The sequence below is a fragment of the Calliopsis andreniformis genome, chromosome 2 (genome assembly GCF_051401765.1).
Source record: "Calliopsis andreniformis isolate RMS-2024a chromosome 2, iyCalAndr_principal, whole genome shotgun sequence".
Taxonomy (NCBI): Eukaryota; Metazoa; Arthropoda; class Insecta; order Hymenoptera; family Andrenidae; genus Calliopsis; species Calliopsis andreniformis.
In genome coordinates, this window is record NC_135063.1 from 9471481 (window position 1) to 9485758 (window position 14278).

Here is a 14278-nt window from a genome sequence, read left to right on the forward strand (position 1 = left end):
CTTGTTGCTTGTCGAATTTTTCGAATCTTCTAACATTCTAATATTACCTATATCTAACACTTTCTTTTAGCATAATATAGCAATTAACGTAATAATAATTAGATACGTAAAAGTATTTTTAAGTGAATATAATCTATTTCAATTTAATACTAGATACTTTCAATATTAAATTATTTGAGAAGAGAATAAATGTACTCCTTTAATTTTTCATAACATAGTACATCTACAACAATTTTTGCTGAACTTAGACAACTCTTTTAGAAGCAAATAATATTTACATATTTGTTAAATTTTCAAAACACAAAAGATCACTGATACTGAAAATATTAGAAAACTTTGTCTATTGTGTTTAATAATTCTCACGAAAATATCTTCTAAGAGTCCTTTTAACCCACCCTCCCAAATATATCAATTTTCCTCATTAGCATCATTAATTGATTTTCCTTACCCCTACTGCAAGCTACCCCAGAATTCGACAAAAATCGCTCGCTATACTCGGTTCTCAACCGTGAAAGGAGAAATGCAAAGCCCATTTGTGGATTCGCGCAATGAAGAGGGTCGTGGGAAATGTAAAAGCGTTTCCTCGTTACACTCGTGCACACGCGTACGCCCACGCGTTGCGAATCGCGTGGACTCGTCACACGCAACAGATACGTACGTTTTATCCGCGGGTGTTGCGGGAATTACATTTTTCTCTCAGTGAGCTCTTCGAACGAGCCAGCAACAGGGAAGAGGGGCAAGCAAGCAGTAAAACAAGGGGAGGAACCAGTGGCGAGGAGGGAATGCGAACAGCGAGAAAAAGGGAAATCGTGCAGCTCCCGAAAAAACCTGCGAGCAACCGTACACGCTTTTTATCTCAAGATTACTGGATAAATTTTAATTACGAACTCCGCGTCGTCGAGAGCGTGCAATATATTGTGCTTGGGTATATTTTCGGCTCAATGAATGGTGAAAACAAAAGAGAAACTTTGGTAAGCTTGGGCAAGTTAGAAAATATCGAAGGAGTAAGTGTTATCAAAATTGAGATATGGATGAGGTGTATAGTAGACATCAATGTCGAATTATTAGCTACTGGTTAGCAAGGTTCTATACGACAAGGTTTGTTTAGCTTTGAAACTGGTAGTTGCAGAGATAATCTAGCCATCTTTGTGGTCCTGGTAGTTTAAAGACAGAATATCTTCGAGCATGCAGGAAGTGATAAGCAAGCAACAAAATGTTAACAATGAAAACAGCGATGATACAGGTACGACTGTACTCTTGCTTCCACCTGGGAAAACTTTCTGATTCTCTGATTCTGACTAGCTCCATAGTTTAATCATCGTTTATGCGTTTGCGTGTGAACTCAAAAGCGCACTCAATCGCGTAGTTTCGCTTTGTGTCGGCAATTGTATGCAAAATCATAGACGCATTCAACTTCTCTTATAAACGGTCCTATTGTGAGTCTCAGATTCGACTCCACCGAATTGCATCTCTTAATTTCGTAATATTTCGAGCATTCTTATTTTATACCTGTTATTATAGTGCACGTACAAGGTGCGACCGAATTGTAGATATAAATTATGTGAGTTATACTGTATACAACAAGTATTTAAAATAGTAGACACTTATTCTATTTTTTTCTTAGTTTCTAGATTTCTCTGAACATTTTTTTAAAATGTTATTTGTCGAATGTTATCATATTATTCAAGTGTATTTTATTGATTGATAGTATAAAAAGATACTATAAGGGTGTCAGTGTATTCATGAAACAACCAAAGAGTTACTTCTATATAGAAGAATAAGCTGTAGAAATAGAGTATCATTTCTTGATTTATGACTTTGTTATTGAAAAAAATTGCATCGTAAATCCATTAAATATTAATATATTTCTTAAAAATTGATAGAACGTAGGAATAAATAACAGGTACGATGTATCTTTTCTGCAATAACAAAGCCTTGAATAACAAAAAATCGTATCCTGTATTCTTGACCTATTATTTAGACGCAAAATCAACTTCTTTGATTGATATTATACTACATAATCTATAAAAAGGAAACTACAGAGTATGAGCACATAACAAGGACCACGTTTCTCAAGTCAATTAATATGCAAAATTTGCATTGCAAATAAATCACCTTCATCTTACCGAAGACGAGTGTCAGCGCATAAAAATATTACTAAAGTGATTTGCCCTGAATAATGTCGAAATAGAATGAATACACCGACAAGCTTATAACGAAGGAACGCAGTACTTATCGCGAGTGGAACGCCTGCTCGAAAGTCGAGTTCCGTGGCAATGCGGAAGAGCGCGCGCGGAAGGGAATCGTAAAAGGAAATCGAGCAAAACGACAGCAAAGATTTTCTGCTCGAGTCGCCCGTTCCCGTTCGATAGATCACTCTTCCTGATCCAGATGACAAGCCAGCGGAGAGCCGGTCGAGCGAGAAAAATCGCGATTTTCTCCGCCGTAGAATCGCGGCCGCGACTCTGCCATTCAGAATCGAACGTGAGCGTGACCGATTCGGGATCGTCGTTTCCATTTCACCAGAAAAGTCACTTATCGAGAGATTTATCGAGCTGCAAAGTCCAACGTGAAAAATCTGGCTATCGGGAACAATTTGTCAAGTATAGCTCTTTGACAAAAATTCTAGTATAATAACGCCTGTTGGCGTACGAGCCCTGAGAGATTCAGGATGAAAAGGCATAAATATTTGGAGCTCGGTGACTAGACCAAATCGTTAGAAATTAAAGACAGAAATGCAATAATATTGTCACGACATGTGTGGAGATAAGTGATGGGTTTGAGAGCACTTGGAATTATTTCGAATCCCTTTGCCTCTTCTGCCTCGAGGCGAGTCCCACTGATAACACGTGATTTTAATGTGTTTCCTCCTTAAGTCACTGGACCCAGGAACAGAAACTATTTCTCGGTTCAATGACGAAGCGTTTAACAACATAGAAACACGTTTTATCTCGTCACCTAACTCAGACGTACAAATTGGACGGTCATCAGTATGCTCAGCGTAAGCCGTGTTCTACATCAAAAGACAGGACACTCCGAGCTGGCAATAGCTCGAGGAGACTACGTACTATGTGCTACGAAAGACGGAGGAAGCGATGAATCTAGAAGCGATCTCGCGCTGGTGAAGATTAATCGAGAATTTGGTGAGTCAGGTGGCGAGTTAACAATGCTGGGTTCAACGAGCTAACTAGGATTATTGTACTAGGGTAAGGCTGGATTCGTGTTAGGGAAGTTTAACTTCGGACAATCGCGATATGCACAAGGGTAATTTCGACTTAACCCCTTACTGTGAGAATTTCTTGAAATATAAGAGACATTTCTTGTTGGACCAAAGAAAAATTACGAAAATATGCTAATGCTTCAGGAACAAGCTATGTATACTGAAGCAGATACCTGGAATACGTTTCATTTCTATGTGAAGTGGTACTCCTGAGAGTAAAAGTTGTAATACGTATTTTTTGCTACTTGTTACAGTTGTGCAAGTTCTAAATATGTGCTCGCGTAATTAGAATATGCTAGGATTATAAAATTCTACAAAATAACACGAATTTCTGGAATTACTTTTCGTGAAAACCAAGTTGTCCTACTGAAAATGTATTTTATACCTTTTAGACTTGTTTCTTAATTGAAACAAGATACATTTTGTATCCTATATAGTGTAGGACACCTTGCATTTTGCACGAATTTATGTGAAACAGTAGTTATTACAAGAAGTGGCAGAACAAGTAGAATTAGTGTCCTACAACTTAGGTATCCTAGGGTAAAGAAAGTCAAATAAATGAAAACAATTTAGACAAACATTTTTGAAAACACTAGAACTCATTCAATACTAAAAAATTCATTCAGCAATAAACAAAACTGTACAATAACTATTAATTTCCCGTCATTTGGTTCCTAAGCAATTAATACTATCGTCTAGACGGTATTCGTTAAAGTCATACCCTAATTAAATCCTACAAAAGAGTATTTGCATTTGCAACAAAAGGAGATTTCCCTACACGAACTGCAGTTCCACGAAATGAAAATCCAACAATACAGAATCCAAATACCAAACCTCTCTTACAATCATCATCTCCACATATTCAATTACACTCATCTACAGCAAACACTCCAAACTTCCCTCAACTACCAACATACATCCCCCGCCCCCTCCCTCTCCAAAAAAAACTATCTAAAAATCCTCCCCCAAACCCTCTGAACAAAACCCCGACTCCCATCTCCCCAACGCCTCCGCAGCTCACCCAAACAATGTCCCCCCACTTGACCTTCTCAACATCCTATCAATTCTCCCCCGACCTCCCCCGTCCCGCGAGCGCATCGAAAAAGCTGGTTACACCGCGGGACGTCCTGCCCTCGGCAGCATGCGGTAAGGAGCGCAAGTCGAACGGTTAGCGCGATGGCGCGCACGCAAACGCGCGTAATCCACCCGCCATATGATGTGACACGCAGCGTACAACGGCGAGAGCCGACGGCGCGGCTCCCGTGTTGCGGAAAAATCAATAACAAGCGTGGTCTGGCGTGGCGCGTCACTCTCAGGTGCTCGGCAGCGAGGAAGGAAGTCGGCAGGCTGGTATAACCAGGCTAGCCAGCGAACCGTGCCCGATCGAGCGGACGAGTGGAAACGAGTCACCTGCGGCACGCTGTTGGTGCCGCACGATCGAATTCCCGCCTTCTCCGACTCTGTACACAGTGTGCACGTAAGTCGAACACATGCTCGATGGAGGGGATGGCGGAGTCGCGTGTACGTACACGATTACCCTTCGCATATACAGGACACTAGTGTACATGTGGAGAGAGAAAGAGAGAGAGAGAGAGAGAGACATTGGCGACAGGAGAGCCAGTGCAAGGTAGGTTCGCGGCGCCCGCTGCGCCTGCGCGTCTCGTGACGTGCGCGAACGCTGGAGCGAGACGGCGAACGGAAGTGGATCGAGCGAGAGAGGGCCGAAGAACGGAAGAGGGGGGGGGTTCGAAGGGGAACGAGCAGAGAGGACGCGAGAGAAATGAGCAATATGGCGAGCGTGGGAGCGAGACGGAGGTCGAGCGATGTAAGTTGATCGGGAAGGAAGGAAGGAAGAACGTCGGGTGTCTCTGCGAACGTAGGGAGCCCGCGCGCATGTGTGGACGGTCGAGGGAGAGAGAGGAAGAGAGGTGGAAACAGGGGAAACGATCGCGGGGGAGGATTACGCGGAGGATCGCGATGCGTAATGCGTAACCGTGGTATATATGCATGCGGCAGGTATGCGTGGTTGTTATCACTCACCTCGTCCTCGCCGGTGGCCACCGTGTTGACGGAGTCCATGCTCTGGGATAGCGGCGCGTCCATGATGCAAGCTAGTTTGCTGGATGGTCCGGGGTTTCCGGGCGCAGCGGTTCGAGCGGGTGGCGGCGATGAGTCCACCGTATCCCGTCTCGGGCGTTTTAAAGCGGGCGGCGTTATGGTTGTACCGGCGAAGAGGACAGGCGCCTCCAGGACGTATCACTGGGGATAACCCTTTTCTCACGAGAAATCCAGGCGTCTCGCCTCCCTTCCCCCTCTCCACCTTTCCCTCCTCACCGTCTGTGCTTCCTTCCTTTCTTCCTCCCTCTGTCTCTCTCCTCCTCCTCTTTCTCTTCTTCCTCTTCTTCTTCTTCTTCTTCTTCTTCTTCTCTCTCTCTCACTTTCTGTCACACTCTCCCCCTCTCCTAATCTCACTGCTCCGTCGTTGATTCACTTCTTCTTCCGCTTCCTGTTACGTTTCTTCCTTGCTGCCTGCTCCTCCGCCACCACCGCCGCCACCTCCTCCTCCTCCAGCCCTACAACGGCGCGCCGCGACTACCGTTCTTCCCGATGCACCTGTCACGCGCTGCAAGGGCGTCAGGAGAGAGTAATGCGGAGAGAAGGTTCGAAAGAGAGAGAGAGTGAGAGAGAGAGAGAGAAAGAGCGGCAGGGGAGGGATAGGAGCGAGAGAGACGATCCGAGCAATAGGTAGAACGTGTGTATGTAGCCTGCAGGTGTTCCCACGCGTCTATTTTAGAGCAATCGATACACCGTGCCCGTGGAGGAGGACCGAACCCAGAGAACGTGCTCTACAGCGGCGGCTCGGCGACGACACTTGTTCATCTAGCGGCGGACAGCCCATGCAGCGTTCAGGCGCGATCCTTCTTGACGTTTGCCACCGTTAGAGGCGACGATGATCGATTGTCAGCGGAGGGAATCGACGAGATCCGGGAATATCCACGTAGTGGCTGCGTGGCGCGACGAACCTCGCGGACAAACGGAGCAGAACGCGTTTTATCGCGAGCGCGCCGCGTGTGTTCCGTGTACTTGTATATACGTGTATATATGCGTGTGTATATACATGTATATGGTAGGTAGGACGAATTAACCGCGGCGTGCGACACGACGTTCACGCGACCGATACTTTTTTTTCCTTTTCTTTTTTTTTGCTTTTCGTTTTTTCGTTGACCGGCAGAGGGTGGAGAATTCGAGGGCGAGTCGATCGATAGAAACCGAAAAAACGGTGGAGCGCGATTCGAAATGAACAACACACCGGCCAGGCAAGTAAGAATAATAATAATATTGTTACGTAAGCACTGCGACACGACTGGTACGCAGGTTGCCGATAGACTGACGGACCGCGAGCGAGCGCGACGCTCGAGACGGGTGCGCGCGCGGGGTTGGCGCAGGGGTGGGGCGCGCGGTGGGGTGGCCCGCGGGCCACTGGGTCGGGGTAGCTGAGTGGGTGGCTCGGGGGTGGGGGTCACGCACGAGGTACGACGAGGGGGTCAAGGGGCAAGGCATGACACCTGGAGGGGGATCTCGGACCGTCTCTCTCTCTCTGTCTCTCTTACTTCCTCTTTTTTGCTCTTCCTCACTCTGTTCCCTACCTACCTTTTCCTCTAACAACGCTGACGGCAACTCCGACCCGAGGAAACTGAGCTCTATCAAACGGAGACATCGCCGAGTTCGTTAGGGAGAAAAAATGAAGGATTCTCCGGGGCTCTTCTTCGTATGCTTCTTTCAATTACAGGAAGCGCCAAGTCCGTGGAAACTGTGTTGACAGCCACGTTGCTATGGATGGCGGGCTGCCTTTCAGAGCGGCAATATCCTTGGGCTGTTCTCCACTTTGTAAATCGATGCCTGTAAAGAAACATAAACGATGTAATAAATATTTACGACTGCATGCAAATGTGACCCTTTTCTTTCGATAGCGTTCCTTGCGTTCTTGGGTAATGTTGTCCCATACGGAATGTTTTACGCGAATGTGTATATCTACCAAGGGGTTGGATTATCAAATGCTAGGGCATAAATTGGAGGTTGCAAGTATTACGTATCTGGCCACTGTAGATACTTTTTATGTACACCTTTTTAAATCTCCTATGAGATGTCCGAAGTTATGAATCAAGTACGTTTCTGACAAAATACTCATAAGACGTCTTAAAGATGTTCCAATTACATCCATAAGACGTTCAGACAAAATAAATTTTTTAAGAGATCCACAAGCGTGAGTCTTTAGGACGCCCATATAGTGTCTTTAAAATGTACAGGCATAAAATCGACATAGAACAGACATCTTCAAGACATGATCTGGGAGCTATCTGGGAGCTCTGGTGCTCTCATAAAAATTTGTGTATGAAATCAACAAAAATATGACAAATTCTAACACACATATAGCATACGGTTTAAAATTTAATTCGACTGGCCATAATCTCTTACTTTAATCGTTTCACCAAAAATGCCAAAAAGATATTTCTGTTATTATTTGAAAACAAAAATGCTATTTTTTAGATGCATATGAAATTATCGTTAGAATGAAAATGTACGTGTCTGCTTATTTTTGTGTGGACATCTGCATTTTCCACAGGGTGCAGATGGTATCGAACCCTGTATGGAACGGGAGGGAAAAAAGAGAGAGTAACGCGTGTTACTCCGTTCTACTCGAAAAACTCCGTAACCATACGCTTTCCCCGTGACTAACAGGTGGAAGCCGTTTGGAACGTGCAGCTTTCCTCGAGATTAGCAGGTGGAGGATGCTACTGGTGCTCGTGTCGCGGATTATTTCGAACCAGGTCTCGTGAAACCGCTGTCGTCCCGTAGAAAGCATATGGACGATTTACACGAAATGTGCTTCCAAAAGATCGTTTTTTCCCTGTGCATCAGTATTATTTCGAAACTATGACAACACTCTAATTTTTTTCCTTTCATTCATTTTTTAGGGCAATATATGTATCACTGAAACAAGAGCAATCGCAGGAAATATCCATGTTCTGTTAAAAGAGTGTTGGCCATTAACCTTTTCAGAGAAAAATTTGTTAAACTTGAAAAATAATATATTTATCGGTTATGAAATAAGTATGCAAGAGACATTCGATCACTGCCATGAATTCTTTAAAGTATAGTGAATACAGTAACGAATTTATGACGAAAAAAGTAGTTTACATTTTTTTCGATCATATTCCTATTAAATAGATCTATGTCTGTGTCAGCATTCTTGAAGAGGTTAATGAGATATAATGTTACATTAATTTCTTAATATTATCAATCATAAATGCGTCTTGAATAATATCGTATCACTAAAACTTTAATCACTGTCGTGGAAAATCAAGTACGAGTAGACTTTTAATTTAAACAATTGAATTGAACGAGAAAAGCAAAATTGATCGATTTCGAGACTTTTCTTACTTAACCTTAATATCATATTATTTTATAATATCTTGAAATAAAACATATTTAAAAATTGTTTGTTCATTTACTTTTGAATCAAAATTGTTATATTAAATTGTAGAAAATTGTTCAAGGATATTCCGTTTTATTGTATAAAATAATATGATAGTTCGATAGACAGTAAGGCGTAGCGAAGGAAATGTTTTATTGATGGCTTATTGCCTGAATCGATCGAGGGTTCCACGGCAGCAAGTTCTGTAATAGTATACACATGTTCTCTACTCACAGAAGACAACGAAACCTTGTTTTGCAATTCTCTCTATACGCGAACACGCGTTCACAAATTTACATGTCACTGTTTTTCAAATCCTCCTACCCTTTTATCTTTCTTCAATATTTCACGTTACAATTCACTACTCCGTGTTCGTTTGAACAGAAAACATGGCGGACTACTTAATACAAATTCGAATGTTAAGTGTATGTACAAAACAGCAATTAAATATAGTTCTCAGAATAAAAATTTTCAAATAAATTTTCTACGAAATTTCACATAATAATTTAACCTTTTACGTTATATAAAAAAGATTAGATATTAATGAATGTGACGAATTGAGAGGTAAAAAATACACGTACCGTTCTCATAAATAAAAGAAAGAATAAGAAATGCGCTGCGAATCCATCTACAGGAAAGTTTCGGTACCGTGTTCACCTCTGCAGAAGTCATTTCGGTCGTCTGTTAGCTCGACTGCAACATCTCGAGTATGTAAATATTTTATAAGCCCGGTCGATTTTCGCGCAACGGATTGATGGGAAGACAAGCCTTTGCCCTGGAAAAATCGTTAAACGATATATAAATAAAACTCGACCCTTGATTATGTACCGTTAACGAGCTTACGTATTTGTCACAAGGCATCTGAGTTTTGCATCAATTATAAGAATATATTGTGTCATAATTTCATTATTCGGAAAAACGATATTACAACTATGTATTTAGAAATATTATTCTTTAACCTTATTATGAATCATACTTTTAACGAGTTTCTAATACATACATATAAAGAATGAAACATTTTATTTAAATATTGAATAATATTCTTCAGGTTTCTCTGAATAAAATATTTCGAATTTTAGACATGGAAGTATCGATACTTTTTTCTACTATTTCTCGACTATTAGAATTTTTCAAAATTTTAAAATGAGTTCTTTTTTTTAACAGTCAAATTATCACTTTTCAAATTAGAAACACGTAGGATAATTTTGAATAAAATTAAAATTTACTTACCAATTTTACTGTATGCTCTATTCTGCTCTATTCTACCGTATTGGTTAGAGAAGTTTATCCAATTCTCTAATCTGTTATCAAAATCGTGTAAATTCAAAAGTGAGGAACAACTTCGTCCACCTTTTACCATGAATAAATTTAAACACTGAGTAGAACATAATTATAAAATCATATGATTTATGCTCGTAACGCTTTATACTCGTAACGAATCAAAAATGAGAGAACTGGAGAAAAGTATTTTGATGGAAACTGGGTTTGCTGCCTTATGAAGAAACGGCGGGAAAATGGCTAAAAGTTAGCGGGCCGATCCGTGGTCTCGTGTTTACTAATAGAACCAAGGTGATGAGATATTAAGTTGATCAGTTAAGTTTTCTAAAAAATTTAATTTCTATAATAATTAACGTTATATTTCTTTCTATGTGACAAGTGAGAAGAATATTATTAACAGTAAATAACGAAGGTTAATATATTATTACATTCAACAAATTAGTATAAATTAATTGTTAAGTTAATCTTATCACATGTAATTTCATTTCAGAAATTTGAAAATGGATAACGATAGTGATTCTGATGTAGGTGATATTTTAAACGACCTCCTAGCTAATGATGAGACTGAAGAGAAGCAAGAAGCAGCTCCTAAGAAAGAAACACCACAGGTATTAGACTTTAATTTTTTGGACAGTACACCTGAAGTAAGTAATGAGAATAAATCATGTAATCAACAAGAAAAAAGCGAAGTTCATGATGACACGCTTGATTCTTCTGATGATGAGGATAGACGTTATTTTGAGGAACAAAACTATTCCAATTATGGTCGTGATATAAAATCTCTATTAAAAAAAGAAGTTGCTAAAAACAATGACAATGATAAATTTCCACCTCGTGAAACAAGTAGCAAAACATTTGATTTTAGTGCTACAAAGCAGAATACAAGTGGAAGGGCAACTAACAGTAATGTTATTGCATCAAAGGATGTTTATAGCGATCCATTTTTTGGATTGAGAATTATTAATCCAGTAGTATCTTCTGCAGAACTGAGAACACGTATGAATAATAAAATACCAGTAACAGTATCAAAAATTAAGTACCATATTCTCTCAGATAAAGTTAGTAGTGACTGGGTAATTGCAGGAGTATTAGTTAGTAAATCTCCACCAAAGACTTCCCAAAAAGGGACTTCATATTGTATATGGAAAATAAGTGACCTGTCTATGAATATAAATACTGTTTGTCTTTTCATGTTTAGTAAGGCATATAAAGCATTTTGGAAGACTACTATTGGAACTGTAATAGGTGTTCTTAATCCTAACATCTTAGAGTCTAAGGATAACAATGACTTGGCTACATTATCCGTTGATAATCCACAAAAAATCATGATCCTTGGTACATCTAAAGACATGGGAAAATGTAGATCAGTAAAAAAGAATGGTGAACCATGTAATTCTATTGTAAATAAAAGTCATTGTGAATTTTGTGTGTATCATGTTAAGCAAGAGTACAAAAAGTGTTCCAAAAGGGCAGACATTCAAGCATTTAGTAATACACAACAATTTTCTATAGATATCTTAAAAAATAAAACCCAGAAAAAAAAGCCACTAAACAATGATATGATGGAATTTCATGCTGTTGTTGCTGTAAAAAGTAAACAATTAGAAGAGAAAGACGCTAAACGTTTAGCCTTATTGTCGGGTACTCAGAAGCAAGAAAAGTCAGCTAATACAAAAGTAATAGAATCATCTGTAGAACAAATGAAGAAAAGTGCTGAGGAAATAAGTAAATCAAGAGGCTGGAAAGCTGCTGTTTTATCTCAATCAACTGATAATAAAGTTGTATGTTTCTCATCTGCCTTGTTAAAAGCAAATGCTGGCAAACAGAATGACTCAGAAAAAAAAGACTTAAGTATGCTCTCTTCTTCGCGTCTGAATCCCCGTTTAGGCGTTGGCTGTCTTGGAGATACAATAGATTTGTCGCAGCCTATAACTAAAAAACATATTAATAGAGCCAAAAGCAATGCAATTAAATGGGTACAAGAAAATGGAAAAATTAAGCCTCAGAATCCTAATAAAGTACGGCCAGATAAAGAAGAAATAATAGAAAGAGGGAAGAAACGACCTAGGGAAGGAGAAAATAATGAAGAAAAAGAAACAAAGAAACCAAACGTGTTATCTGACAAATTTAAAGAAATGATGAAAACTAAATCTTCTCATACTGACCTAATTGATAAATCTTATGAAGAAGAACAGGAAAAATATTTTAACAAATTAGAAATGAAAGAAAGAATGGAAGAAAAAATGATGACTACATATAAGGTTGCTTGTAAGGCTGTTAAATGTTTAATCTGTAAATATACTTCATTTTCTGCTTCTGATATATGTAAAGAACAGAAACATCCATTGCGGGTTACTGATGCAATGAAGAGATTCTTTAAGTGTGGAGATTGTGGTAATAGAACAGTTAGTTTGAATAGAATACCTTCGCATAGTTGTACAAAATGCAGCAGCTCAAATTGGACAAGAGCTGCAATGATGGATGAGAAAAGAACAAATGTTCATGTTACAGCATTATCGATACGCGGAGATGAAGAAACTTATATAGGATCGGCGACTAAAGATGCCAATCTTAATCTCTTAGTACCAGATAAGGATGACAAATAATATCATGCGCATAATAAATCGAAATTTATCAAACATTATACATAAAAGAGTGACATCTTTTTTCTAAAACTTTATACTGTATCTTATAAATACAGATCATTTTGGTTGTTTCTGTTTATTGTCCTTAATGTCAATATTTTTTTCAATTCATGAAATATACAAATATAAAAAAACTTTGATGATGCAACTGTCATATTATATATATATATATGTCATTCAATATTTTTACAAGACTAATGTCATTCTAAAAGCAGTTAAGGAAATAAATACATTCAACTTCGTCCGTCCAACTGTACACACTAAGTGGAAATATCTAGATACAACTAGGTATAAAAATGGTATAAAATGTGTTCCACTGTGTAACTCCTTTTTATTTTACTATGCCAATATCTCTTCACTGATACGAATGCAATTTATTAATAGACTGAAAAAGGTAGATTTTTTATTCAACAGCACCTTATTGCATAGGCAAATATGCCATCTTATTAATTCAGACATATTTTTTCTGGTTATTTTATATAATTGAAATTTTGGTACGTGTTTATAAAAAGGGGAAGCATCAATTTATAAATGTGAAGAAATGCTATAATCAGAATCCGGAAATATCTCATAAATCGCAAAGCAAGTGAAATGAATATTGTTTTCATATTGTTTTCATATGCCATTACTATACTACTTCCATGGTTCATATTTTATGTATATCAAACACATCCAAGTATTTATTCTGAAAATGCTCCGCGAGAATACATGTCATCGTGACATTTCCGAATTCTAATAGCAATTTAATTGCATGAGAAACATAGACTGTATTTTTCATTTCTGGTTCAGTTTTCGTCGTATCCTATTCTATTCAAATTTTCATTAAACTTTGATATTAACGATACGTTAATTTTCCACGCGTATAAGTTTTGAGTAATGCGTTTGTGAAAAAAGGGAGATTAGAAATAATGTTTGGATCATCGAGCAATTTTATAATATACGACATAAAAAATTAAAAAAAGAAAAATATTTAAAATGAAACTAAAAATTGTGATGTGAAAACTTATCAGGAATATATGGGAATAAGAGTAAATATAAAATTGTTTGCATATACACAAATTAATGGTTCGAGAGTAAAGCAAACACTTATATAGATAAATTAATAATATATATTCTTTAAAAATTATAACTTCTATTTTTATAATGAGAATATAATTCATGTATGTATCTTGTAATTACGTAACTCATTATTTCAATATCCCTCTTTATCACTTCACAGAACATTAATTAACGTGTACCAAGGTACGACCAACATCCAATCTTTAACTTGAAATTCATACCTCTATCGTGATCTCGTCTTCACTTCGATGAAAACGAGTTAAAATCTTTAGGACATAGCACGAGTGTATTTTACGCGTATAATACATACAAAATATGAGGTATTAAATCCGTATTTCGAAAGTTTGATTAAGCAAAATCTTACAACGATTACATCTTTGTATTGCCTTGTCAGATATAAACGTAACTTCTGAAGGAACAAATGTATTTTACTAATGCAGTACACGAGAATAGAATTGCCCGAAACGAGAAATTTGTTAGCAGATTATACAACTATGCTTATGGGAGAGATCATAAGCAAGCCATAATCTAAGTACGTCAATGTCTCGTTTAAATGAAATGTATAGACCACGTTCCTTTACTTTTTCCATGTGCTCGCTC

The 14278-nt window shown here is 38.6% G+C and overlaps 2 protein-coding genes across 6 annotated transcripts in view; one reads left to right on the forward strand and one right to left on the reverse strand.

The window, feature by feature from the left end:
• Window positions 1-6596, reverse strand: part of LOC143187653 (protein couch potato) — a 128021-nt gene extending 121425 nt beyond the window's left edge. For all 5 annotated transcript variants that reach the window (XR_013003253.1, XM_076391902.1, XM_076391905.1 and 2 more), the window contains exon 1: window positions 5261-6596. Coding sequence is in view for 4 of the 5 variants with exons in the window: in XM_076391902.1 (XP_076248017.1) it covers window positions 5261-5323 (63 nt within the window). In the remaining variant the exon portion in view is untranslated. The remainder of the gene's footprint in view (window positions 1-5260) is intronic.
• Window positions 6597-10474: 3878 nt separating this feature from the next.
• Mcm10 (minichromosome maintenance 10 homolog) lies at window positions 10475-12708 on the forward strand. Its single transcript, XM_076386952.1, has one exon. The coding sequence runs from the start codon at window positions 10475-10477 to the stop codon at window positions 12578-12580; it is 2106 nt and encodes a 701-aa protein (XP_076243067.1). The 3' UTR covers window positions 12581-12708.
• Window positions 12709-14278: the final 1570 nt, after the last annotated feature.

Coding starts and splice junctions, on each gene's coding strand:
- Mcm10 (XM_076386952.1), top strand. CDS start 10,475: ATGGATAACGATAGTGATTCTGATGTAGGTGATATTTTAAACGACCTC.